Below are 24,858 nucleotides of genomic sequence, written 5' to 3'. Positions count from 1 at the left end.
CGCTCAGCCCTCGCTCCCCCCGCCCCATGCTCCCCCGCAGCCCCCCGCAGCCCGGCCGCCCCCGGCCCCTCACCTTCCTCGTTGGCGGCGGGGGGCCGCGCCCCGGCATGGCGGCGGCGCCCAGCGCCCTGCTGGCGGCCTGCGGAGGGGCTGGGGGCTCCCCGCCATGCAGCGACAGCCGCTGCCGCTGCCCCCCCACGGCCCCAGCCCCAGCCCCAGCCCCGGTCTCGGCCCCGGCCCCGGTCCCGGCCCCGCGGCCGCCCGCCCTCCGCCGGCAGCGCCGCCCCAGCCCGCCCCCGGCCCGCCCCGCCGCCCTGTTAATGAGATATATTTCGTTAATATCTCATTAAGGGACTGGCTGATGATCGTGACGCTGCAGCTAGGTGCGTCAGGCTGTCATTAGAGTCGTCGGATCACAGAATGGTTGAGGCTGGAGAAGACCTCCCAGGTCATCTGGGCCAGCCATCCCCCCACCACCACCATCGCCCGCTAAACCGTGTCCCAAAGTGCCACATCCAACCTGCTCCTAAACACTGCCACCACCTCCCCGCGCAGCCCGTTTCAATGAGTAGAAACTCTCAGCTTTTAGTTCAAAATAAAAAAGGGCATTACCAGTGTAACTCGTCCTGAAAAAAAAAAAAGCTTTAAAATGTCCTTATGCAGAAGGCAATAAAAGCAGCCCAACCATTACTAGCATTTTTAAATCTCTGGTTACTTTAATGTAAAATCTCAAGGTTTTTAAAAGCAAGCTCAAATTTTTTTCCATATGTGAAGGTGGAAATGTTGAAAAGGGGAAAAGAATGACGGGACAAATAGTTTATAAGATACTTCATAAAGCCATATATGAAATCACGTGAAAGACTTGAACTGTACCCAGGTACTCAGTGCAAGCCGGCACAGACTTAGTCCCATGCACGTGCCCCTTGCTCCAGAAACGCCAGGTACCACTCGCAGCAGCTGAAGCACCCCTGCGTGTGTGAGCCGTGTAATGCAACCCATCACCCACCGCCTGATCCACAGCTGCCCGAGACTCGGACATCCACAGCAACACGCTGGTCCGAAGGCTGCTTTTGCCTTGGGTGAAAGATTTCATCTCCTGACCATCAAAACCACGCCAGTGGAAGCCTACCCGGGCTGCGCATCTGCCTGCCTGCTGGCCCTTGGGCCCTCCAAGCAGACTGTGGGGAGCTCAGCTCACCCTTGTTGGCACCCCAGATCCAACATGCACCGACCCCGTGAGACAAGGACACTGGAGCATCCAGGGACCACCAGGGTTTCCAGCACGCCCAGACTAGCAGGGAATGTGTGAGGAAGAAGGTCTGTGCCCAACCAAGGCCCAGGACTTATTTCTACTTAAGATGCTACTAGAATCAGTGTGGGACAGTTTTTAAGCTTCTGTGGCTCGGCTTTCATCCACGAGCCATGAGCAGCCGTCCTGCTTTCTTTCAGTTCCCCTCAGACCACATTCAGCAGGGATGACAGCAGCGGGATTACCAGCTGCCTTCCCCATCCCATTGCACACAGCAAGAGCGTGGCTGTGTTGCGTTAGCCAGCCCATGGCTCCTTTGCATGCTCCCACTTCCCATTAGCTGATATTTTAAAAATACACCTCAGAAACTAGCGGCACGACAAAAATCCTATTGGTCTGGATGGATACAACGACCCAACACCTCATGAGTATGGTGAAGGAAGCAGCTTCACCCCACGGTGAAGCAGAGGTCGCATGAAGCGTTTTGGTGGCAAACCCCTGGAACAGGAACCCTGAGGCAGATTCAAGCCACCTCACAGCGCAGCCACGCCATGCTTGTGCTACTTGTGGGGGGGGGGGTGAGGGGAACGCCGCCATTTGGGGGCGCCGCCATTTTGGGGGTGTGGGCACGGCCGTGTGTGGCGGCGCCGCCTGGCGGCCGGGCGCGGAGCCGCAGCCTCGGGGCCCCGCCGTGCGCCTTTAACGGGCGGGGCGGCGCCGCCTCCATCCCCGCCGCCCTGCTCGGGGCCCGGCAGCGGCGGGAGGGGGGGCGATGGTGGCGGGCGGCGCCGCGCGGCTGCTGCCGCTGCCCCGCCTGGGCCGCGCCGCGGGGGCGCGGGGGGCGCTGCCCGGCTGGGGGGCGGCGGCGGCGGCGGCGGGGCGCGGCGGGCTGCGGGGCGGCCGCTGGGCAGCCGTGGCCTTGGCGGTGCCGGTGCCGGTGTCCGCGCCGGTGTCCGCGGGCGGGCGGCGGCCGCCGCTGTGGGCAGGGGAGCGGGAGCGGGCGGCGCAGGGGGTGTCGGCGCGGCTGCGGCTGTGGCTGCGGCTGTGCCTGCGGGGCTGCGGGCTGCTGCTGCGCTTCGGGCCGCTGCTGCTGCTCTACCCGCTGAGCCGCCTGCGGCCCGCGCTGGGCGCGCTGTGGCTGCGGCTGCTGCGCAGGGCGGCCGAGGCGGCGGGGCCGGCGTGCGTCAAGCTGGGCCAGTGGGCCAGCACCCGCAGGGACCTCTTCTCGCAGGCTTTCTGCGAGGAGTTCGCCAGGCTGCACGTCCAGGTCAGCCCGCACCCCTGGGGCCACACGGCCGAGCTGCTGAGGAAGGCGTTCGGCGAGGAGTGGAGGCGAGTCCTCCGGTTCCAGAGCCAGGAGCCGGTGGGCTCGGGCTGCGTGGCGCAGGTGTATAAAGCCTACGCCGACCTGGCGGCTGTCGCCGGGGCACAGGCCCAGGAGCCGGCGTGGCGATCCGAGTTGAGGTCTGCTTCGGAAGCCTGGCAGGTGTCGGGCTTCAGGGGCCTCCTCAGGTGGCTGAGGAAGAGGAAGAGCGAGGGGAGGTGGGAAGAGAGGGGCGAGGAGGAGCTGGGCCCCGTGGGCTGCTCCCCTGAGAGCCCCCTGAGTGGAGCACGGTGTGTGGAGCAGACGGCCAAACCGCCCCCCAACGCAAACCCTTCACCAGCCAGACATCTCACGCCTGTAGCCATTAAAGTAAGTCGTACACCGGACTGGTAGCACACATTGTACTGGCAGACATCTCAAAGTGGAGTACCCTGAATGGTGCTAAGAAGACTTCATCCCCCATGGGGATGAGTAGGCTGGCTAGGGCTAGGTGGAGCAACAGAAGTGACGCTCATCTCCCTGCCTGGCTTTTCTCAGTGCTCCAGTGCCAGCCAGCTGTAATCTAGGCAGCAGTGGCCCCAACTCTTGCCAGCCTGGACAACCCAAGTACACATCCTGCCCGTGGCACCATTTGGCATGGCGCCTGGGCACCAGAAATGCCTGCAAAGGCCCAATTCACATAAAAAGAATGAATATTAATATTGGTGTCACTTTTCAGAAAATGAGTCTTTTTACATGAAGAAATCTGGAACAGCTCGGTTCTTTCCAGCAACATTTGTCTGAAGAAATTTTACATTTGAGCTGTTCCAAATGCTAGTCTGTAATACCTGGTGCTGTAATGTTACATGTTAATAGATGTAACAATACATGTAGTACATGGCAGGAAGAGGGCAGGAGAATGAAAGCGATGGAAAATGGTACGGGGTGAAACTGTGGGCTTCAGCTGAGAAATATTCCATCTGAAAAATCATAAAGTGTTTCTTTATGACTTAAGCCATGGCAAAGTAAGAATTTCCCTGGGGACTAGCTGGTGAAGCCTTGTTAGCACCTAGTTTTAAAGACTGGCTGCTGTCTTTTTGGAATATATCATTTTAGCTGATCGAAATAGACTATAGTTTTTCCAGTGTTTTGATCTAGCCACCATTTTTTCTTGTGCAGGTCCTGCATCCTGGGCTAGTCCACCAAGTGCAGATGGATCTATTTCTCATGAAGATGGGTAGCCACATCCTTGGACTTCTCCCTGGATTCAAGTGGCTCAGTTTGACAGAGATTGTGGAGGAATTTGAGAAGCTTATGCTTCAGCAGGTATGTACAGTGCCATGGTCTTTATGTAATGAAGTAAACCCGACCTTTTCCTTGCTTCTGACTGGCTCTAACTCCATCTGTACAGCTCCTTTTTAAAGGGTTAGGTGAAGTTTGCTTATTTTTTAATTAATCACTCACATAAAGTTGCTGTAGGAAACCTGACGTGCTCACAGTATGAAAGAAGCAAAGCAACAGGTAAGTTTAACAATCTTTATTAGATTTGAAAATCTGCTTCAAGACTGAGTATGTTTTCTAGAAAGAAACCTGAACAGCTGATGAACATTGCTGCCGTCCTTTTTGCAGGACCATGAAGGACAAGTGAACAGTGGTGAAAGGCCTCTCTGTAGGAAAAGGATCTCTCTGAACAAGTGCTCAGACTTTTTTTTTCTTCTCTTTAGTCCTAATGTACATGTTTACAATCTGTACTCACTGGTTGTGTTTCTTAGCCTAGAGGTATGTACATATTAGCATAATTAATACAGTTTTAAACGAGTTAATAACAGTCTATATTGTATCATCATCAGACTCATAGTGCTGGTAAAGTTAAACTTTACAAGTAGCTCTGAAAACGTGTCCTGATTCACTAACGTCTTACAAAGACACAGTACTGAAACATCCTTAGTACCAAATTTACAAAGATTTCCCTACAGAGTTCATTACTGTTATATTTCTATTAAAATGAATCATTATCTGCTAATTTCATTTTTTTGTCTAGATTGCGGAGTCTGAAGTTTCTTTTAAATCTTTGAAAACCTTAACTCTTTTTTCCTATTGCAAGACATATACTCAAGCAAACCCATGCTGTAAGCTTTTCACTGTATTCAGATGTGACTCAGGGTCATTGGGACCAGTCAAGTGGTGCAGAGCTTTTCCTGGATGCTCTGAAGACTCAGGATTAGGAGGTGCCCAGGAGAGCATCTCAGGCCTGTTGTCATTTTTAATTCTTTTTGAAAGAACAAGAAATATTCCTATGATATTTCCCATTGAGGTGAGGCAGGGTTATCTTCCCTCCCATGTCCTCGTGCAGCAGCAGTGGATTGCAGAAGGTACAAGAATGTTGTTGGAGGGAGAAGGTGGCCTTGCGTCAAGGCGCTGGATCACTGAGAAGCTGGGGCTATGGCTTCCCATAGCAGATTATTTTGTGTGTCTTACAATAAATTTCTTAGTGCTATGTTTGCGTGTCTGTCTGTAAAGTGAGGCTAGGGCTGCAGTTCTCCCACCTTGCCTGCCTGCCTTGCTATTTGGACAGTAAGCTTTGGTTCAGGATCCATCTCAACCTGGAAAATAATGCAGTCCTGGTCTTTTTTGGGACACCCTGCCTATATAGTAAGAGTAGCTTCTGTTTCTGAGGTGCTGGGTCCTGGGTCGTTCATTACTGAGCCTTGCTCTGCTCTTCCATCAGGAAAGGTGTAAGCATGTAAGAAGCGCCACTCTTTGTTCTGTTCTGATTCTGGCTTTCTGAACAGGTTTGCTGGTACTGTGCATTGCACCGCACAGCAACACCCTCACTGAGGATCCCAAAGATCTAATTGCACCTCTTTCCCAACCTGCTTTTTCTTTTTCTCCCTTGAGATCGACTTACGCTACGAAGCCAGAAATCTGGAGCGCTTCCGGCAAAATTTCCTAGATGTTGATTTTGTGAAGTTCCCAACTCCCGTTCGCCCTTTGGTAACGAGCGAAGTTCTAGTGGAAACGTTTGAGGTAAGAAGTGCACAGCCCGGGAAGAGTGAGAGCAGAGAGAAGGCTTAGGAGAGCACTCTAAAGAGGTGTCTTTTGAGAACAAGCACTCACAGGCAGAAGGATGCTTTTTCTTACTTGCTTGAAGAGATCGGTATCCTTCCTTCAGGGTCTCTTCCACTCTTTGTTTGTAAACAGTGTGTCCCAGAAGACATTCTTACTGCATTTCCTCAACTCTTCACCTACGTGAAGGTACGGGTGAAAGCGGGACACGGGGTGTGTTTGACTCCAGCCCTGTCTTTATTTCAGGAGAGCGAGCCCATTTCGCGCTACCTGCATGCAGAGGTTGCCACAGAACTGCGGCAGAGCCTTGCAAAGATGGGCATGGACATGCTGCTAAAGATGGTACGCACTTGGCTGAGGCTGGAAGTGAAGGTGGTTTTCCTGCAGAAGCTATTCAGTTGGGGTAATAAGGCACTATGGCTAAAGAGAGAACAGAACCTATTTGCTTCCCACGCCTTCTGCCCTTCTCCCCATGGACTCAAAGACACAGCTGTGCCTTTTGGAGCCAGCCCGTGGACGCCAGGTATTGCGGTAACCCAGGACGTGGGCTGCTGGGGCACTGCAGCTGCTGAAATGACAGAGGGAGCGCCTACCTCGTGTGCGGTGTAACAAAAGGGCTGAGTCAAGCCTGGACTAGACACATCGCCACTGTAGGCTTCGATGCAGAGCTTCTTTAGCTGCTTGCACACGGCAGGGTCCTGCCGTGCAATTTGATCAGGGCACTGCTTACAAACCCCACTGATCCATTTAATGAATATTCATGTACTGCCAAGTGCAATGTAGTTAGCAAATACCATGCTCTGTGCAGATACTATGGATGTGACTCCCTGGGAAAACAGCTAGTTATTGTTTATTTATCGCCCACTCCTCCAAAACTACCTTCTGTAAGGCAGAACTAAATATGGAGCAAAGAAAACCCAGCCAGGTTTAGCTTACAACTTAACTTCTGGCTGTCTAGTTGTTCTATTGCCAAATAATCAAAAGTGATTTGGAAAGGAGTGCTGAGAGGTGACACAATCGGCTTTGAGAAGCCATGAGAACTAGCAGGGAGGAGCTGCAAAAGAACCTCACAGTGCTGAGCAGGCGGGCAGCGAGGGTCAGGTGGGATCAGTGATAACTGCAACCCTGTGCTAAGGCAGCGAAACCATCCAGATTTTAGGAGTAGAAAAGATTTAAAGAGTAGAAAAGAAACATTAAGGCTGTATATAAAACAAGTACCTGTCTAGAATATTCTGCAGTTCTAGTCCCTCGCTGTCCATGATCTTCCATTTCAAGGGCTGTAATGGAACTAAGAAGGATGCAGGGGAAGGCAGCCAGGACAACTACCAGTGTGGAATGGCTTCTGTGCAGGAATGATGAAATAACTGGGACTCAGCTCTGAAAAGCAGAGAAATTGGAGTAGCTTATAATGCAGTTATATAGTCATGGGTGTTAGAGAATAAATACGGATCTATTGCTTATGGTTTCTTAGAACAATAAGGACATAAAAATTAACAGAGGTCACTTTTTCAGGCAGTGCCCCAAAACCCTGCTGTTTTCACATTGCCATAATTATTTATGTGACAACTAGACAAATTCACAGGGGGAGAAATCTGTCAGATATACAGAGAGAACCTCCTGTGGGTATGAAGTCCTGCAGCCTCGGGTTGCCAAGAACGTTGGTGGAGAAGCATTACCTTGTGCTTGCCCTCTTGTTAGCCCTTTCTGCTGCTAACTGCTAGCAGAGGTGGAGAAGTACTACATGCACTGGACAAACTTAGCCACGCACTAAACCCCGTACCAGTGAGTGGCAAACGGTCTGTTCTTACCAGTCCTCTTCGGCAAGGCCCACCAGGCTGCGTTGGGCACGGGGTTAATAGTCAGAGAGAACTGGAGTTCCCTGCTGGGACTTGTTGCTGTTCTACCTGGCCTCTAGCAGCTGTGCAGGGTTGCCTCACCCAGCTCTGCTGACTCACGGGGAGCGAGTAGTACCCGCCCCATTTGAGCAGGGTTGATCTGCAGCAGAAGCCACTGACTGCTGCTGCCTGAGGCGATGTGTGTCAATAAGGGCAACAAACAAACCCACGCTGTTTGCCCGGGGTTTGGTGCGGGCAGGCTTGGTTGGCTCAGCTGCTGTGAGACCTGCCTGTCTTCCAGATCTTCGTCGACAACTTTGTGCACGCCGACCTGCACCCCGGGAACATCCTGGTGCAAGGCACGGCCCAGGCCAGCCCTGGTGGCAGGGAGCAGACGGCCGTGGTGGACCTGTGCGACACGCTGGTGGTGGAGGTGCAGCCGCCCCTGCGGCGGCTCTGCCTCGTGCTGCTGGACGCGGGGATCGTGGCGGAGCTGCAGAGCGCCGACATGCAGAACTTCCGCGCTGTTTTCACCGCTGTGGTCCAGGGCCAGGTGAGGCTGGGGAAGGGAGAGAGCCACGCAGCCCAGTGGGTAAAGCACAGTGCTCTTTGTTTCCCCCTACAATCCTCCTCAGGAGGGGAGAGGAGGCTTGCCAGCTGGGAAGCTATGCCAGGCACGGGGATGAGATGCTCAGCTGAAGCCGGGCTCCTCTTTCTCCTCCTTCACACTTTAAAATATATTCTCAGATGGGCTAGAGAATCCAGTGCCGATGTGTCCTGTTCATTTTGAGAAAAAGCGTATGTAATCATACTGGCGTGTTGCTGTTCCTCAGCTGTGGGTTGGATGGCCCATCAGCATGTAGGAGGGACACATTTTACCTTGGTCCAATCTGCTGAAGCACACCCAGAAGTCAGTGCTAAAATCAGTGTGTCCAGGCCCATCCTGTACTGCCAGACTTCTAAGCCGAAAAGCAAAAACTCTGAAAGTTTTCTTGCAAGGCCTTCATGGCTGAGGTTGGGTTAATTCGTGATCTACAGGTGAAAAACTTGACACCAAATCTCCTTGCCATAGCTGGGCCACATCATCCAAGAGGAGCTGCAGTGCCACTCACAAGTGTAGCTTGGATGTGGTTCTTCCTCTCCTGCCTTGTCCTTTTCTTGCCGAATGCCCTGGTACAGAATCATCTTGCTCTTCCCTCCATGGTTTGCAAACAGAAGGTTGGACTTAGCCTGTAGGGAAGGGTTAATAGATGCCCTTCTTTGCACCAGCTCATCTGTTGAGAAGAAAATGTTAATCCTGTGGCTTTATTCCCCCTTGCCCCTAAACTTTTATCTGAGACCATCTTTGTTATGTCCTCCCTTACAAGATCTGCAAGAACAGCAGAGCAGGCCTTTACCAGATACCAGCTAAGAGTTTTAGACCAGTTCCACATTTCCTGCACCCGCTTCTGTTGTTTGTGTCCCTGTTGCTGGAAATGGGAAGCGTGGCCCTGGGAGCTCTCCCTGCAGCGTGCCTCCTCCAGGAATCCGCAGCAGAGGTTAACAGCGTGCAGCTCCCCGCAGGCTTGGCACCAGTGCTGCAGTTTTGCTGATTTTTCTTTTTCCCTTGTTTCACAGGGGGAGAGAGTGGCAGAACTGATCCTTCATCATGCCCGTGCTAACCAGTGCCAGGATATCGAGCGATTCAAATCCGAAATGGCAGAACTAGTGACCAAAGTCCGGGGGAACACCATCGCCCTGGGAAAGGCAAGCCCACGTGCAGCGTCCCACCCTCACATACCTGTAGATCAGCACAACTTTGCTTTCAGAATGGGCTGGGTGGAAAGGCCAGCTGTGATCCCCTCAGGACCACCAACCAGTACTGGGAGCTTTTAGTCCCTCACATGGAGCAAAAGTCCCTAAAATCCTTTCTTACTTCCTTCTAACAACAACAACAAAGTGTTTATTTTTTTTTTTTTAATTTCTAACAAGAACCATGGGTCACAGCTGAACTCTTCTTCTTGGGCAGGGTGGAGAGGATCATACTTTGATGTTGGCTGTTGTCACTAAATGCTAACAAACACTTAGAATCCTGCCTGTCATGCATCTGTCTGTCTTGACCACAGTTTTTTTTTTTGATCAGCTGCTAACTTCTCCTTTTCTATTCCAGCTTCAAGTGGCAAATCTCCTCTCGAATGTCTTTAAATTATTGATGACCCATAAGGTGAGGTCCTCTCACTGTCTGCCTTTCAGCAGCTGGGAGTTATTTGGGGAGGCAGAAGTATTGGGATCATGAAGGGCAGTCAAAGTGGGGGGCTGTGACTTCTGAAATGAATGTCAAGGAGAGGGACTGACAGAAGGCATTGAAGGGTTTTAGGCATGCAATTTCTCAAGTCCTGATACACATCCTACAAAAAATGCCTTCTATTTTGTTGGATTTTGTCTTAATACTATGTTTAATGGTTGATATTATTAGCTAAAAGGAATTTTATATTACATATTAGGGAAATGTTTAGTAAAGTGTTGCTATAAGATGGAGTTTTTATCTTTTTAAAATCCTCTTAGAAGCAGAAAAGGAAATCTAATGTAGGTTCCATTTATATATCACTGCATACTTTCTTCCCTGAACTTTTCTCCATGTATCTTTATGTAACAGCACTAGGCCGTTTTAGTGGTAAGTTAGAGCCCTCGGTGAGGATTTGCTCCCAGAAAGGGGATTCTTTCTTCTAACTTTCTGGGAACAAGCTCCTATGGCTGGAAACAGCCTTGGAAACTGACAAAGCTATGGTGGCCTGAACTGGAGAGGAGAAGGTTGTTTGTCAGCCATAGGTGTACCCAGCCTGCAAAGGGTCCCTGTAAACATTCCTCAGTTAGAGCTTTTAGTCATTAAGACTCATTAAGCTGGTCTCCAGTAACATGAAATGTAGTAGAGACCCTTACAAAGCAATTCCTGCTCACGTCTCCATGACTTCTTGGTGCCCTGGTATGCCTTAAAACAATCATAGAACTGGGAACTGGGGGCCAGTTTGTTTCCATGCAGAGCAAAAGGCTTTTTTGTCCATGATATGGGGAGCTCTTCTGTGGCCCTTCAGAAGGTGAGCTGCCCCTGACACAACCGTGTGTGTTCAGGTAGGTTGGATCCTACTGTAGAGCTTAGGGATATGGTTTAGTGGAGGGCTGTTAGCGTTAGGTTGGAGGTTGGACTCGATGACCTTGAGGTCTCTTCCAACCTAGAAAATTCTGTGATTCTGTGATACTGCAGTTTATAACCATGTTAGTGGTGGTGAGGAATCCTAAACTTCCACTACTCCAGTGTGGGGAAAAAAAACCAACAATCACCCTACTTGGAACTGAGAAGTAAACTCTTGGGTTCCCTTAGGGCACTTCCCCTGAAACTGTTACTTCTTGGACCTGCTGCTGGATTTCAGAGTGTTCTGAAACTCCAAATGATGAAGTTGCAGCATGGTTTCAGATGTACTTACAAGCTCTCTCTTGTTTCTCTCCTTCCCTCTCTGCTTAGCCAGAGCTGGTACCTCTGTGAAATGGGCTCAGAAGAAAGGTCCACTGAGTTCATTCAGTCTCTTGTGGTTCTAGGTGAAGCTCGAGAGCAATTTTGCTTCCATCATCTTTGCCATTATGGTTCTGGAAGGTCTTGGTCGTTCACTGGACCCTGAACTGGACATCCTAGAGGCAGCTAAACCACTGCTCATCAAAAATGCAGCTTCTGTCCTCAAATAGACTCCAGCAGCTGCTGCCCCCTCACTGTGCAGGGTGGGTTACCTGTGGTGCCTGCAAGCTGACAGAAAGAAGCTGAAGGTGAGGACACTCACACGTCTCGGGGAAATGCCATGTGGTGATTACTCTCCATTAATGCTGCCTCCAAGCACCAGTCAAGGGATGGTTGTAAGGCCTTCATCTTCCAGGAAGATTTCTCACAGACGGAGAGTTCTGACTCTTACGATTACCTGGTTCTACGAGCTAGTATGCTCTGCTAGTTTTTAACTGACATATCATGCAGTTCAGGCATACAAGACCACTGCAGCCTGATGAAAATAGTTTTACTGGTCTAAAAGTCTTTAAAAAGATGTTCAGTGATCAAGCTGGCTTGTTTTTGAAATAAATCAGGTGAAATATTTTAAGTTAATTTACTGACTCATCTGTCACTATGATATGAGAAATGATGTTCTGACACCTAAGCAAGCGATTCAGGATGAAAAAAGCCAGAAAGTCTCTTTGTCTTTTGTACTTCAACTTCTACTTTTATTGTAGAAGTGTCCTGAGATCCTGCATGGAGTGGGCTGTTCTTGGTCATTTTGGATGACAAAAACAGACCAGCCGATTATTTTTTTCAAACTCCCATACTCTAGCACAATACTGCAGGAGTTTGGATTATGAACAGCAAAAGAAAATAGTTGACTTAACAGAAAAACTAATTCCATAATAAATTTTTTTTTTTGGAATATTTGTACTGGTCTTGGTTTTTGTTGAAGTTTAAAAAAAAGTCTGTCCTCTCCCTCTGCTGCTGTCCCTTCCCTACCCCTGGCACCGTCCTCTCCCCCCCAACTCTCACCACAGTCAACTCAAAACCTGAACTAATATCCAAGTGCTTGTTTTTTTCCCCCTCAGGTAGTTTGCAAAACAAGGAGTCCAAGGATTTTCCTAATGGATTGAAAACATTGTGGATGTTTAAATTGAATAATTAAAGTAATCAACAATTAGGCTAAGTCATACATGGCTTTTCAAGTCAATTATTTTAAGAGTACTATTAAAGTTATTTTATGGCCTTATTTTTGTGGTAAAAAACAGTCTATGAATGATTGGAAACACCATAATACTGAATATTTTCCCAGATAGGCTTTGTACGAAATTGCAGCCACACCGGGTAGCTGCAGTAGTCTGGTTTCAGAGGGTTAAACAAAGAAGAGAAAATCCATACATGGATGATTGGCTGTTTATTTCATAATCACCATTAATGATTTATAATTGAAATCTGAAAAATAAGTTGAGTTCTGGTCAGTGTATTTCATTTACTTTAATTATTAAATGCTTCATTTCCAAATGACTGAGGATAAAAAGCAGCAGCAGCGGGGTTTAATAGTAACATTTAAGATTTAGGCATGTTTTTGTAAGTCTAGGCAGACTTAAACTCATAGCTGGGTACGTTATTGTCCTAACCAGTACGTGAGTTTGAGTAAGACAACTGTCTTAATCAAAAAAAAAAAAAAAAAAAAAGTGTCAAGGAACCCCTAAACTTCCCATTAAAGACAAACTCCATGTGCTGCCAGGACCCCCTCTCACCCAGCAGTGTGCATCCCCCCAGCTGGCACAAGGGCTGGGCACAGCGCTCTGCAGTGCTGTGTTCTCAATGGTTATGCAGGTCCTAGGCACAGCCATCACCACGTTCCCCAACAGCACATCATCCAACTTCATCCAGAGGATGAACAGAGCTTAACCAAATGGTAGGCTTCAGTGTCTAAGAGGCAGAGCTGTGCTTCACATGGCATTTGCAAATATCCAGCAAGATGTAATTTTTTCAAACCTTAGTGAAAAAAACAAAAGAAACAATCCTCAAAACCTTTACTTTATACTTACGTTCCTCTTTCTTTTCCCTTCCTTTTTTTAAAAATAAGAACCTCAGAATGGTTCATGCATATTATGGATCCTAAATTTAAAGATACTCCTTTTAGCCATAAAGACCTTAGAATAGTCAGTAAACTTTGGGATGAGCGATCTAGTCTTAACCTTAACTTTGGGGGGAAATCTAAAGGCATAACCTCTCAGTTATTGCTGGAGGAACACAGTCTGAGATTTAGTGCTAAGAAACTGCTGGCCATTCAAAAGAAGCAGCAGAATTTCAAAAGAGCTCCCTTTTGCAATAATACCTGCACTCTTTGCTGACTGATAGTCCAGAAGATATTTTACACGTTTCTGTATGTACACAGAATGTCAGGCAACAGCATTTAAATTTCATATCCAGTCTGGTTCTGGGTAGTACTTCAAGTTTATATTATTTTTTATCTTAGCACACTTCCTTAAAAAATAAAAACTCCCTTCAATACAGCTTCGAGTGCTTCAGCAAATTGTGCCGTATCCATTCTCATTTCCTAAATACCAGTGTGAATTACATTGTTTGCTACCCAAAGTTGATAAAAACATTCTCTGTGACACTGCTGCTGTATTTTATATCTCTGATGATATGAGGAAGAGGGAAAGCATTTCAGGATGTGACAATAACCTCCTCCTCCCCTTTGTGAACAAAGGCACTGCCACTAATCAGCGTACAATGTATTAGAAACACATCTCTTCTCCCCTTTCCTGTTGTGTAAAAGCATCTCTTGGTGCGTCTTAATGTTTCTTTTCTGTGGAGGGGAAAAGGTGGCAGCATGTCCCTGGGAGTGGCTGACGCCACGCTTCACTAAGGAAAGGGAGTCGTGCACTTCAAACAGGGGAGTGAGGAGCCAGTTGCATCCTCAACTCTGTTGGTAACTAGGTTTTCACCTAGTTTCCCCTCTCCCCCCAAAAAAAGTTTCCTTTATGCCTCTCGGTTTTCTATAAGTCATTCTTCCTCTAGGGAAATGGCCTGCACATTTTGAAGAATACTGACAGTGGAGGGATCTACACTCACCTGCAGCCCGAGTGTGATGGTTCCAAGCTGTCCTACCAGCTTTTCTGAAGGACCTCGCCTCTTACTGGGCTCCTGCCCTGCCACCTGCAACAGCTCTGGACCCACAGCACTTCTGGCAGGAGTAGCACAACTTGACTTCTTTCCATGGATCTCTGCAACTCACGTGCGATGGGACACTTGCAAGAGTCAGTTGATATTTCTGTTGTGTTTTAATACGTACATTGTTTTTTCATCCAGCTGGTCTCCAGCTCTCCTTCCCATATTTCACGTGATGTTAACATAGCAAGGTAAGTCATATGCCAGCATCACATAGCTTTGCTTTCTATTTTGTGTTGTCCTTGACCTTTAACAAATGTGCTCTTCTGGCCCTGTTCTGGAAGAAACACAGCAGGGCAGAAAGCCCCTGGAATTCAGCAGGGGAAGTTTTTTCAGGCCTGTATTTACATGTAATTCCCCTGCCAGCTTGTACAGTGGGACGTAATCTGTGCCGATGGCCGTGCTACCTTCATGTTAAGTACCAGCATGGCTCTGGGTTGCAGATTTGGGTCTCTCAGCGGGGTTGCTGCATACACCTAAATCCAAAGAAGAGTTTGACAGAGGCAGGGGTCTACACAATGGCCAGAACAGTAACCCCAGGAAAAAATGATTGGTAAGGGACAGAGCACTGAAAATGAGTGCTGGCTGCAATGAAAGGGAGATAAAAGATTTCTCCATGAGTCCTAATTCCATTTGTCACAGCTGCACTCAGGCACCCAGAGTGCAGCACAGTGCCGTACATCGAGGTGCAGAAGGGATTTGTGATCCAATCAGCACCTGCTTACCCACTCTGCTGTTTCCTTATGCAAGCAGTGATGCCCGGAGCATCAAAAGATTTTGTTCCCTGAGGTACTGCTGAAGGTCACAGTGTTTTTGGTCTTCTTTTTGCGCCTTCTCCTGTGAATGGTGCCTGTTCTGGAACACTTTCCTTTTGGCAGCCTGGTGCTGCTTTTGTTGCCTGTCTTGCTCCTGGGAGTCTTGCTTCTGCATTTGCTGCTGTGACTGCATTCTGCTCTTCAGAAGATCCTATGTAGAAATAATGACACGTACAATTGCAAAGCCAGCTTTCAGTCAGAATATCATCTACAGTTATTACTGGCATAGCTCAGAAAAGAGGGACCTGGACAGGCCGGAGAAATGGGCCTACATGAAACTCCTGCAGTTCAACAAGGCCCAGTGCGAGGTGCTGTCCCAAACATCAGCATGGACTGGGGGCTAGACGGGTTGAGAGCGGCTCTGCAGAGAAGGACCTGTTGACATTGCCAGTTCACATCCAATTTTTCATCCACCCATGTGCACTTGCAGCCCAAAAAACTAACTGTACCCTGGGCTGCACCAAAATCAGCGAGGCCAGCAGGGTGAGGGAAGAAATTCTGCCCCTTCTGCAGAAGGAGGACATGGAGCTGTCGGAGTGAGCCCAGAGGAGGAGCACAGCGCTGATCAGAGGGCTGGAGCACCTCTCCTCTGCAGGGTATTTGATCTAGATGATTTTTAAAGATCCCTTCCACCCCAAACCATTCTATGACTCTATATAATAACCTGGGAAAATTCATTCCTTGCATGCAGAAAGACTGCTTCTGTGACAGATACAGAAATGTTCGCTTCCCATCTTTGATCTGTATGCATGTTAAAGAAAAAGTTAACATTCAAAAGTTCCATTGATGTATCTCCGGGTGATGTAATTATATTGGATACAAAACGACAAATACTCCAGATGGCGCCACAGTTGGAAACATGGTAGTAGTACAGGTAAAACTTCTCTGAAATTGCCCTTACCAGCCTTTCTTTCTCCTGTTCAAAGCTCCTCTCATTGCGTTCTGCAAGCAATTTCTCTCTCTGCAATCGTCGTGTCTGTAAGGACTGCAGCCTCTCACTTGCCCTTCTGTTCTCCTCCTCTGACAAGAAGGATTCCTTCCTGCTCCTCTCCGACCACGCTGCTTGAAGCAATGCCGTGTGCTGCAAAGCTCTTTCTTCGTGCTCCAGCTGTTTCTCCAACCCTTGCAACATTCTCTGATGCAATCGCTGCCTGTTTCCAAAACAAATTTTCTCAGATTTCTCAGAAAATAAAAGCAATCAAAAAAAAAAAAAAGTGCGTAAAATGAAAAGCAGATATTCTGGCAATCTGTGCTCAGTTAATATTACAGGACTCTGTTACATTATGAAGATTAAGGCTGTATCCGAAACAGAAGTGGCAAAACCCCAAAATGGGCTGGTGCCTGATGTGAGCTAATTACAGCCATGTGCTCACTTGACTACATAACCTGGTGTGGTTCTGCGTTCTTGGGCCTGAAGACCAGGAGCCAAGGAAATGGATTGCGGGACAAAAGGCTGTAGGACACATCCAGGCAACTGGGTGGCTCTGTGTGGTGGTGGTGGTGCCACAGGGGCAAGAGAAGAGATGGAAAGAGGAAGGTCGTGGGGGCAAGGACCTGCTAAGAGCAAGTGGACTGTGGGGCCAGAGGCAGGGGTGGGGGAGGCAAAAGGTCTCTGGCTCTGAGGATGAGATTGAAGGGAATTTGCCCTCGAGCTAATGCTGAAGGCTATGGGTCCATTGGTACCTCCTCACTCACACATGGAGCATTAATTTTATTCCCATTAGCGAACCATCATGACCACTCTGCAGGCTCTAGCATAACGTGCCAACGCGTGATGTTCAGAGACTGAATGAGAGCACTGAGGAAGGACACTAATAAATGTCAGATGGTTGGCAAAAGCAAACAAAATAAAACAGCTCCTAGGTATTACCTCTGGTTGTTCCGGTGCAGCTGGCGTCGGAGAGCTTCTTCTTCTTGCTGCTGTTGCCTCTTCTGCTGCCTCTGTTCCTGTTGCCCCCTTTTGTGCTCAATCTTGGCTCTGTTGAGGTCCATCTCTTTCCTTCTCTCTTGAGATGCACTGTTAAGGACTGATTTCTAAGAAAAAAAAAAAATCCAGTAGGTACTACGGATTCCTTATCAGACCTTATTAGAGAAAGAAATATCTGCCTCCCTCTACATAAGGGAAGGAGCAGGAAACATCACCAGTACTTAGACATGCATTCTAGTTATGTTGCTAGAGATGTTTAGAGCAAAAACAGAGCTTCCACACAGTGTTTTGCTCTCTCACATGCATTCTCCCTTCTACTCCCAGCAAAAATTAGCATGCTCTTGCCATTAGCCACTCTTCTGAAAACATAACGTCTCCTTCCAGGTCTTTCTGGAGGACATCTCCAATATCATGAGCTGGGAAACCCTACAGGACCTTCAAACAATGTCCACTGCCTTATTATCACTGTTCCTGGCAGACTCACATAGCATTTTGACAAAGATCAGCTTAAGAGAAATCAGCGACTTCCTAGGCATAAGAAGAACCTTTGTTCTTCAGCGTGTTACAGTTCTTTGCAAAATTGCACCCTGTGAGTGGTTTGTAATTAATGGCTTGAGGTGGGAAAGATCAAAGAAAAAAAATCCAAGGTGTTTCATAGGTGGGAGATGAACAAATAGTGTTATCTACAGGTAAGGACTGGCCTAAGGATCAGGAGACTTGAGGTTCCACCCCAGCCCTGATGTGCATTCCCTGACACGAAATTCAACTGGTTAGCTAGACTTTCTCTTTTTTCTCTCAGGATCTGTAAGAGATTAAGAATTCTTTCCTAACCAGCAGAGTTGGTTGGAAGGATAATTTAGGAAAGATTACCTCTAAAATAAAATAATAATAATAAAAATATCAGAAGAGCAGAGCACAAATACCAGAAGTGCCCTGTCCATCACTGACCCCCAAGTGGAAACTTTATGTTTCTAGTTATGCATTATAGCCATTATTTTACATGTGCATATATATATACTTTTTTTTTTTCCAGTAAAATCCTTTGAGAAAGATCAAATGAGAGTATACTCTCACTTTACATAAACAAATCACCCAATCCTAATAGTCAAAAACTTGTGTGGACAAGTACTTACCGTAATGCTTTTGTCTTTTAGAAGATGCAGGAGGTTTGTGGATCTCCTAGCCCGCGCACTGGAGGTGCTGTGTGGCCTCTGTACACGCAGAGCTGACTCAATGGCCAGCCTGTCTCTCTCCAGTGATTGATTCACTCGGTCAAAGAAGCTCTGTCGCCTGAAAGGACCCAAAGCACTGCTTCCCAGGGAATGGCTCCTTCGGTAAGGCTGGATTGGAGCTTCTGCCTCTCTGGACTCAAAAAGGCCTGTTAGATAAATTAGAGCAGGGATATATGAAATTATAGGTAACTTAAAAGAAAGCAGGTAATAGAGGAAAAAGTCTTTTCACATAAAATATGTTCAAACAAGACTTTTATAACTAAGTATCAACATTTTCCTCTGATGGAGTGAGACGTTTCTTAGTCTCCCCAGATCAGGTCCCAGTGTTCAAAAAACAAGCTTACCTTTGCCATCAACCCAGATTTTTAACAAGATCATTTTAACACAAGACCATTGACTACAGTTACAGCTACTCAGTTTAAGGTTTGTTTATGTGGTGTTTTGCAAACAGACACGAGCATCTTCTGCCAGTGCTGTGAGACACCCAACACTAATACATTTCTTGACACTGCAAAGCCTGAGCTCTAATTCCTACTGAGAGACAGGAAAAATATGTCTTACATATTATAAAAATATGTAAGACTTCCATCTTGAGAGAAAGACGAACAGCTTCTCAACCCAAGCTGCCACTAACAGCTACGTACTGCATTAGGCTGGCTGTACGCAGCACGGCATTACGACATTCTCTTTCAATGCATCAAGAACTATGGCCATAGAACATGCTGGCCCACTGCAATGATTTTTTTTTTTAAGCCATTTTTATATTTGGATAAAACAGCTACGATTTCAGTACCGTGTTTGTGTTTAAAATGAGCGTCAGTTTCAGCATCCTGCTGTCTGCTGCCTGCTTCCTCCTCGCAGACTGCCTCCGATAGCCAGCTGTCCGTGCTGACAGCAGCATCAACCATAGTAACGTGAGCTGGCTCCCTCTGGGGACTCTAGAAACAAGGAGAAATGCAATCGTAATCCAGGCCTGATAAGGAAAAAGTTGGTTTCGTGAACTTGCAGTGTGAGATGTTATGCTGCAACTCGAGTTTGAGAGAAAAAAAAGCACATGGGAGTTCTTTACTGAAGAAATAAAAAACTCTTAAGTAGTTTCTGATAACTTTTTGGTTTTCTCCACATCTTAAAATGACCTAAAAAATGACAGTACTACTGCCTTGAAGGGTCTAAAGTGGCACAGAGAGATCAGGCCAGAGGAGCTCTGGCAGGAAGACAGCTTTCCAGGCACATGCCAAAGATCCACATCAAAACCCTTGCAGAGCAGTAGAAGAAAACTTGGCAGTAACTGGTACAGGTGAACTTCCTCCTTGCTGACCCTCGCCCAGCACCCTGCTCACACGCACAACAACAACTACGAAGGATCACAAAAGGCCTTTGATTCACAGGGGTGATGCCTCTGCCATGGTTGAGAAATATTGTAACAGAATTATGCCAGGGACTGCCCTGGTGTTGAGGAATCCTTACTGGAATCCTTATTCAGCGTGAAGCCTTTTTTCTGACACTTTTTCTTGCTTTTACAGAGAGGAGCTGGGCTACGCAACACTTCTCAGGTCCTGCATCTGGAAGAGGTTTTAGGAGTCCGCTCCAGCCAGTGATAAAGAATGACAGCTTCTAGATCTTCCCCAGATCAAAGGATTAGGAACACAAGGGGGAGTAAAGTCAGAGTCTCCATTCTTTAGCAGGCATACACAAGGGTCACCCAAAACCTATTGTAATTTTTTGGTACCAAGAGCAGAAAAGGTAAGGTAACAAACCACAAATTATACAATAGCAAACTCCATGCTAAGAGACAGCATGAAGCACTTTTTACCTTCTTAGGATCTGAAACCTCCTTGTCCTCTTCCAAACAAGACTCAGCATATTTTGGAGATTTTTCTGCCTTCAATCTCTTCTCTTCCTTTTTCTCTTCCTCTCTGGAAACGCTTCCCGAAGAGGAAATCCTCACTTCAGACAGCTGCTCTTCTATTTTCCTGCTGAGCTCTTCTTTAGCGAAGCTTGCTCCTGGCACGAAGGCATCTTCTCGCTGCACTTTGTGCTCTGGGGGCTGAGGGCGTTCGCAGGCTGCCAGGCAGCAGCGGGGAAGCGAGGTGCACCTACAGCTGCACGTAGCACAGGGCTGAGCCGAACACAGGCCCCTTGGGCAGCACTGCAGAGCTGAGTGACCCTGTCTGCGACACCCTGAAGGTCTGTAACCCGGTGTCACGATGTAGGGGTAATCCCAGCTGGACTCCACCACCATCTGCCTGGCCGCCAGAGGCATCTGCAGTTCCAGGATGATGCGCTCGCTGAGGGGCAGGGGGATGCGCAGGGCTTGGGCAGGAGGCACCTCCTTGGTCTGCCCGTTCCAGAAACTGACAAGCACTCCCTGCCGATTTTGTGCTGAGCACATTAGAAAAAAGGGAAAAGGCATTAGAAACACGGCAACCCGTGTGATGCATCTCTTAGAAACCAGCAAATAAAGGAGCAGCACCAGTTACAATTTTGTAGCACCTTACGTGACTTTCTGTAAAGGTTTAGAATTTGTCCTTTTGAGTTTCCTCTGAAGAGGCAAAAGATGACAAAGCTCTTGCTAGCCAGAGCGAGCCAGGATTTCATCCTGCCAAAGCTGGACACTAGACTAAGAGATTATCAGGTGAAACTCATGAGGGCCAGGAGCATTTTTCTCCTTGTGTTGATGAGATGACCCCACCCCTCCCAACAAGCCCACCTTGTTTTTTTAGGACGTTCCCACTCAAAGAACAAAACAAAGGCTAATTCTGGGGCGGTGTTAATTCTAGCACTGAAAAGGAACAGGATGCCTGGGCCAACAACAAGACAAGGAAGAGAAACCAAGCAGCAGGTGGTGAATTCTCCATGGCTGAGGCTGTTCTCTCCGCTCTGTATCACAGCCAGCAGCTGTGGTGAGTTTAGCACTGATTGGGAAGCCAATACCTCGTACCTGAGTGTGCCTCCTCGTTCTCCATAACCTTTAGCACAGTGCCTGGGCCAAACCGCTCAGCTTTAGGCTCCCATGGTGCCAGGACCCTGTCTCCTGGAGCGAGTGGCTGTCGCCTGGCGTCTTCGTAGTGGAGGATGTCGTAGAGAGGTGTTTCCTGCAGGCGAAGCTCCACCTTGCCTTTCAGAGCACGACTTCTGTCAAACTCGATTACAAAGCGTTCCCTTGAGCCCTGCAGGAGTAAAGCATGCAGTCTGCAAGACAGACATCTGGGGCCAATTAACAGCCAAACACAAGCGCTGAGAGGGAAATGGCAGAAATCCCAGGAAGCAGAACGTGACCTGTGAAGGCTGTTGTCCTCCTCCACCAGGTTTTTCACTGTACTGTGTCCGTGTCGGACTTTAAAGTAATTAAAAAGCTGGGGCTGAAGGGGCTTGACAGCCACTCTCTTCCTTTCCTTTTGGACTTGGAATTTAGTAGGCTTACCTGGCTCAGATGGGCACAGTCAGCATCCTAAGAAAGAGCCTTGCCAGGAAAACCATCCATCCAAGTAGCCAAAAGAACCTGCTGCATGTGATGCAGCTAGTTACATCGAAGGGACAGGAAACCTTTAAAAAGTCAGTAAAAAGCCATAGCTGCCACAAATTCGAGTACTTTAAGCCTCCAGCAATGGGTGTGGGGCAGATTCTACTGCGAAAATCTCAGCCTTCTCTGCAGGTCCGTGAGAGCCCTTACACAAATGATGCTGTTGGCCGACACCTGTTCCACCCCACGCAGCTATACTGGCATCACCATTTATTTAACTAGCCCCTGAGCTGGAAAATGGGCTGGATTTTTAAAGAAAGCTAGGCTGCACAGTGAAAGCAGACAAGAGGGATATGAAGGGCCTGCTTAGTTTGTCTCAGAACCCCTGAAACTGATTGATTTCCAGGCTGCTTCTGCGTGCAGGACTCTTCATAGTAAGCAGCCAGTCATAATCACAAAGAGAAGATGAAGGCAGGGTGTGGGGAGAGAGCTGCGGTCACAAAGTGTGCAGGCTCACAGGAGAGCCGCCCCACAGCAGAGCCATGGTGGGGCACGGGAAGGACAGGAGAAAAGCCACAGGGAGCCCAGGCAGAGTGCTTTACAGGCACGTTTCCCAGCGAATAGCTACCTTCACCTCTTGTGCAACGTGGCCCAGGTAATAGTAGCCATCGGCCTCTCTCCTTGCCAGCACACGAGCCCCCTTCAGGAAACTGGAAGCCTCTGAGGATGGATGAACGAAATTCCTTTTTTCTGAGGATACCGAGGGCATGCAAAGGGAATCTGGGTTCCAGGCGCAAACAGGAAAGCTGCAGGAAACAAATCCAGTTAAAGACTGTGGTGGTGGAACTTCTGCAGCTTGGAAACAAACTAAACTGATGTGGGATCCCGCCAGCCTAAGCTGGGAACCCTGCCCTGCCCAGCTGTCTTTGTTTCCAAGCTTTTTTAGTTCCCTGCATTACCAGTGACCCACCTACAGCTCTTGAACTTACTGTGTCAGGGGCCATCCTGGCAGCACGGAGCCAAACTGGCCTTTATTAGCCCAGTGACAGCACCGCGCGTGTGGGATGGGCATGGAGCCTGTCTGGAGGGGGAAGGAGACGGAAGAAGAACACGAGCAGGGCTTCTGAACACTCGGATCCCTAAGCAGGAGCAGTGTTTTTGCAATTGAAGTTCACTTTCCAGCGTGATTCTCCCAGCAAGCGCGAGCCGGGCGGTGAGCGACGGGCGCAGGAGCCGGGTAGGGGTGGGCTCAGCCGGCACCGAGCGCCGCTCCCTGCCGGGCTGCGCCCCTCAGCAGCACCCAGGGGCAGCCTGAGCGCTGCGGGGACCTCCCCGCGGTATCTGGGCTCCTCCTCGGGGCTCCCTGCCCGCCGTTCGCCGCCGCCCGCGGCCCCGGAGCTCCCCCGGCCCCGGCTCCCCTCAGCGCCCCCCGGTTCCCCTCAGCTCCCCTCAGCGCCTCAGCGCGCACCGTTGCTACGCGACCGGGCACCTCGGGCTGAACCAAGTGGGCACTCCGGGGGGGAGCAGCGGCTGTTCCCTCAGCCCTTCCCTATCATCCAACACTCGCACCTCTCTCTGCCGCTGTCTATAGAGAGTACTTGAATTGAAGAGGCGGTTTAGCTCCTTTCTCTGCGCTCTCCGTGCCCGGAGCCAGCCCCGAGGAGCAGGAAATTCCCCCCTTTCCCCCCCCCGGTGGTGCGTTGGTGCCGGCCGGCGCTGAGGCGCGGTGCGGTGACCTTGTGGGGAGCGGGGCCGGGCCGTGCCGCCGCCATGTTGGCGTCGCTGGGGCGCTGCGCGGGGCGGCTGCTGCGGGCCGGGGGCACCGGGAACGGCACCGGGATCGGCACCGGGACCGGGATCGGGCGGCGGCAGTGAGTGGGGAACGGGGCTGGGACGGGCTGGGGTGAGCCGGCCGGGTCGGTCCGGGTCCGTGAGCGAGGCGCTCGTTGCAGTGCGGGCGGCGGGGTGCACATCGAGCCGCGGTACCGGCAGTTCCCGGAGCTGACGCGGGCGCAGGCGGTGCGCAGCGAGATGCTGAGCGGGCTGATGTGGTTCTGGATCCTGTGGCACATGTGGCACAGCTCCGACATGGTGCTGGTGGGTGCGCCGCGGCCGCGGCGGGAATAACGAGGGGATAAAAAAAAAAAAAAAAAAAAAAGGGGGTGGGGGTGGGGTGGGGTGGGGGGCCCGCCGTGTCGTGACAGCGCCTCGCGACATGGCTGCAGGGCCACTTCCCATATCCCGACCCCGCGGCCTGGACGGACGAGGAGCTCGGCATCCCCCCGGACGACGCGGAGTAGGAGCCGGCAGCACCGCGGTACGGCCCCGACCTGCCTCACGGACCCCGCCTGTAGCCCCCCACCTGCCCCTCGGGGGGGTTTCTCTGCAGGGAGCAGGGAAACCGGCCCCTGGAGGCAGCGGGGGATCCGCTGAGGGCTCTCCTCCTGCCTCCGCCGTGAGACAACTGGCAGAGAGTTTCTCTGGAGCCTCTTCTCTCGTTTGCAGGTCTGCAGAACCGAAGCAATCCCTGGAATGAAGTCTCCTCTGTCTCTTCTGTCCAGGTTTCAATAAAAGAGAGTCTAAGTTAAACCATGCTTTGTTTGTGGGTGCTGTGGAGCTTCTGGAGAGCTGCCCTGCAGCTCTAGAGGTGGGGTACGTGGGCCTGACGAGCCCCTGTGATCTTTGCTTAATGAATAACACACCCCCCTGGGCACTGAGGTGGCAGGGCCACAGCTGGAGGGTGAGGTAGAACTTGCACGAATGCACAGCAGGTACAAACCCTCTCACTAAACGTCTGCCAGACGCTAAAAGGGGTGATGGGGAGTAAAATTCCTCTGTTAGAACAGCAGAGGAACTAATTGGAAAGACCTTTTGCTGAAATTTCTTCCAACAAAACCTGCCCTGAGGCTCCTCCCATCTTGGAGTAACAGTTTGTGTAGGAGCAGAAGCAGCTCTTAAAGAGAGGCCAACTTGTGCCAAGCTTTCCCTGGAGTGAGGGGGAAATTCTGAACCAGAATCTACGACCAGAGTTCAGAATAAGCGTTGTGAAGTGAAACCCTCTCTGAAGGTAAAGGTGCTGAGCACAGCTTTCGAGGAAGAAACAGGCCAGCATAAGAAAGGCAAAGGGAGGCGGGTTTCATTCTGGGCACAGAGTTTTATTCTAAAGTAACTGTTTAAAAGTTTGTTTGTCTAAAAGCTAATTCTGAAGTTACCTTTTCACTCGCTCTGAGTGACCCTGGCTGCACCTCTGGAACTCTGTTGAGAGGCC

At 49.6% G+C, this 24,858-nt stretch overlaps 4 protein-coding genes across 7 annotated transcripts in view; 2 read left to right on the top strand and 2 right to left on the bottom strand.

Annotated features, from left to right (window-relative positions):
• The window catches only part of DENND2A (DENN domain containing 2A), a 51,982-nt gene extending 51,790 nt beyond the window's left edge, over nucleotides 1–192 (bottom strand). The window contains exon 1 of the mRNA XM_084524946.1: nucleotides 74–192. The gene's annotated coding sequence lies outside the window, so the exon portion shown is untranslated. The remainder of the gene's footprint in view (nucleotides 1–73) is intronic.
• A 1,791-nt stretch (nucleotides 193–1,983) lies between these two features.
• ADCK2 (aarF domain containing kinase 2) lies at nucleotides 1,984–11,892 on the top strand. The gene is made up of 8 exons (XM_084505376.1): nucleotides 1,984–2,942; nucleotides 3,732–3,878; nucleotides 5,451–5,579; nucleotides 5,865–5,960; nucleotides 7,755–8,006; nucleotides 9,071–9,199; nucleotides 9,603–9,656; nucleotides 11,027–11,892. The coding sequence occupies exons 1-8, from the start codon at nucleotides 2,022–2,024 to the stop codon at nucleotides 11,168–11,170; spliced, it is 1,872 nt and encodes a 623-aa protein (XP_084361502.1). The 5' UTR covers nucleotides 1,984–2,021; the 3' UTR covers nucleotides 11,171–11,892.
• LOC311427789 (uncharacterized protein) lies at nucleotides 5,586–22,866 on the bottom strand. 4 transcript variants are annotated; one of them, XR_014687563.1, is made up of 11 exons: nucleotides 22,580–22,866; nucleotides 22,219–22,396; nucleotides 21,069–21,297; nucleotides 19,941–20,509; nucleotides 18,921–19,065; nucleotides 18,029–18,273; nucleotides 16,839–17,002; nucleotides 15,870–16,119; nucleotides 14,058–15,119; nucleotides 6,837–6,995; nucleotides 5,586–5,797 (listed from the first exon to the last, which is right to left on the bottom strand). XR_014687563.1 is itself a non-coding variant. In XM_084505360.1 (9 exons), the coding sequence occupies exons 1-9, from the start codon at nucleotides 22,660–22,662 to the stop codon at nucleotides 14,895–14,897; spliced, it is 2,088 nt and encodes a 695-aa protein (XP_084361486.1). In that variant the 5' UTR covers nucleotides 22,663–22,866; the 3' UTR covers nucleotides 13,426–14,894. The 4 variants fall into 4 exon arrangements, 2 of the variants coding, with proteins under 2 accessions (XP_084361486.1, XP_084361485.1); XR_014687564.1 differs by lacking the exons at nucleotides 5,586–5,797; nucleotides 6,837–6,995 and adding an exon at nucleotides 11,329–12,971; XM_084505360.1 differs by lacking the exons at nucleotides 5,586–5,797; nucleotides 6,837–6,995 and having other exon boundaries at nucleotides 13,426–15,119.
• Nucleotides 22,867–23,313: 447 nt separating this feature from the next.
• On the top strand, nucleotides 23,314–24,179 carry NDUFB2 (NADH:ubiquinone oxidoreductase subunit B2). The gene is made up of 4 exons (XM_084505385.1): nucleotides 23,314–23,461; nucleotides 23,543–23,687; nucleotides 23,816–23,907; nucleotides 24,096–24,179. The coding sequence occupies exons 1-3, from the start codon at nucleotides 23,361–23,363 to the stop codon at nucleotides 23,888–23,890; spliced, it is 321 nt and encodes a 106-aa protein (XP_084361511.1). The 5' UTR covers nucleotides 23,314–23,360; the 3' UTR covers nucleotides 23,891–23,907; nucleotides 24,096–24,179.
• The last annotated feature ends 679 nt before the right edge of the window (nucleotides 24,180–24,858 follow it).

Source organism: Aythya ferina, assembly GCF_964211825.1.
Source record: "Aythya ferina genome assembly, chromosome: 1".
Taxonomy (NCBI): domain Eukaryota; kingdom Metazoa; phylum Chordata; class Aves; order Anseriformes; family Anatidae; genus Aythya; species Aythya ferina.
The sequence above is the reverse complement of the archived record's forward strand: the minus strand, read 5'-3'. Positions and strand labels throughout refer to the sequence as shown.

Excerpts from the sequence above, each read along its gene's own strand:
- LOC311427789 (XM_084505359.1), bottom strand. The coding sequence starts at position 22,662 with ATGCCCATCCCACACGCGCGGTGCTGTCACTGGGCTAATAAAGGCCAG. Across the intron at positions 20,510-21,068 it reads GAACGAGGAGGCACACTCAG|CACAAAATCGGCAGGGAGTG; the intron begins GTACGAGGTATT and ends TAATGTGCTCAG. Across the intron at positions 16,120-16,838 it reads CTGCACCGGAACAACCAGAG|GCAGCGATTGCATCAGAGAA; the intron begins GTAATACCTAGG and ends TTTTGGAAACAG.
- NDUFB2 (XM_084505385.1), top strand. The coding sequence starts at position 23,361 with ATGTTGGCGTCGCTGGGGCGCTGCGCGGGGCGGCTGCTGCGGGCCGGG. Across the intron at positions 23,462-23,542 it reads ACCGGGATCGGGCGGCGGCA|TGCGGGCGGCGGGGTGCACA; the intron begins GTGAGTGGGGAA and ends CGCTCGTTGCAG. Across the intron at positions 23,688-23,815 it reads ACAGCTCCGACATGGTGCTG|GGCCACTTCCCATATCCCGA; the intron begins GTGGGTGCGCCG and ends ACATGGCTGCAG.
- ADCK2 (XM_084505376.1), top strand. The coding sequence starts at position 2,022 with ATGGTGGCGGGCGGCGCCGCGCGGCTGCTGCCGCTGCCCCGCCTGGGC. Across the intron at positions 8,007-9,070 it reads CCGCTGTGGTCCAGGGCCAG|GGGGAGAGAGTGGCAGAACT; the intron begins GTGAGGCTGGGG and ends CTTGTTTCACAG. Across the intron at positions 9,657-11,026 it reads AATTATTGATGACCCATAAG|GTGAAGCTCGAGAGCAATTT; the intron begins GTGAGGTCCTCT and ends TTGTGGTTCTAG.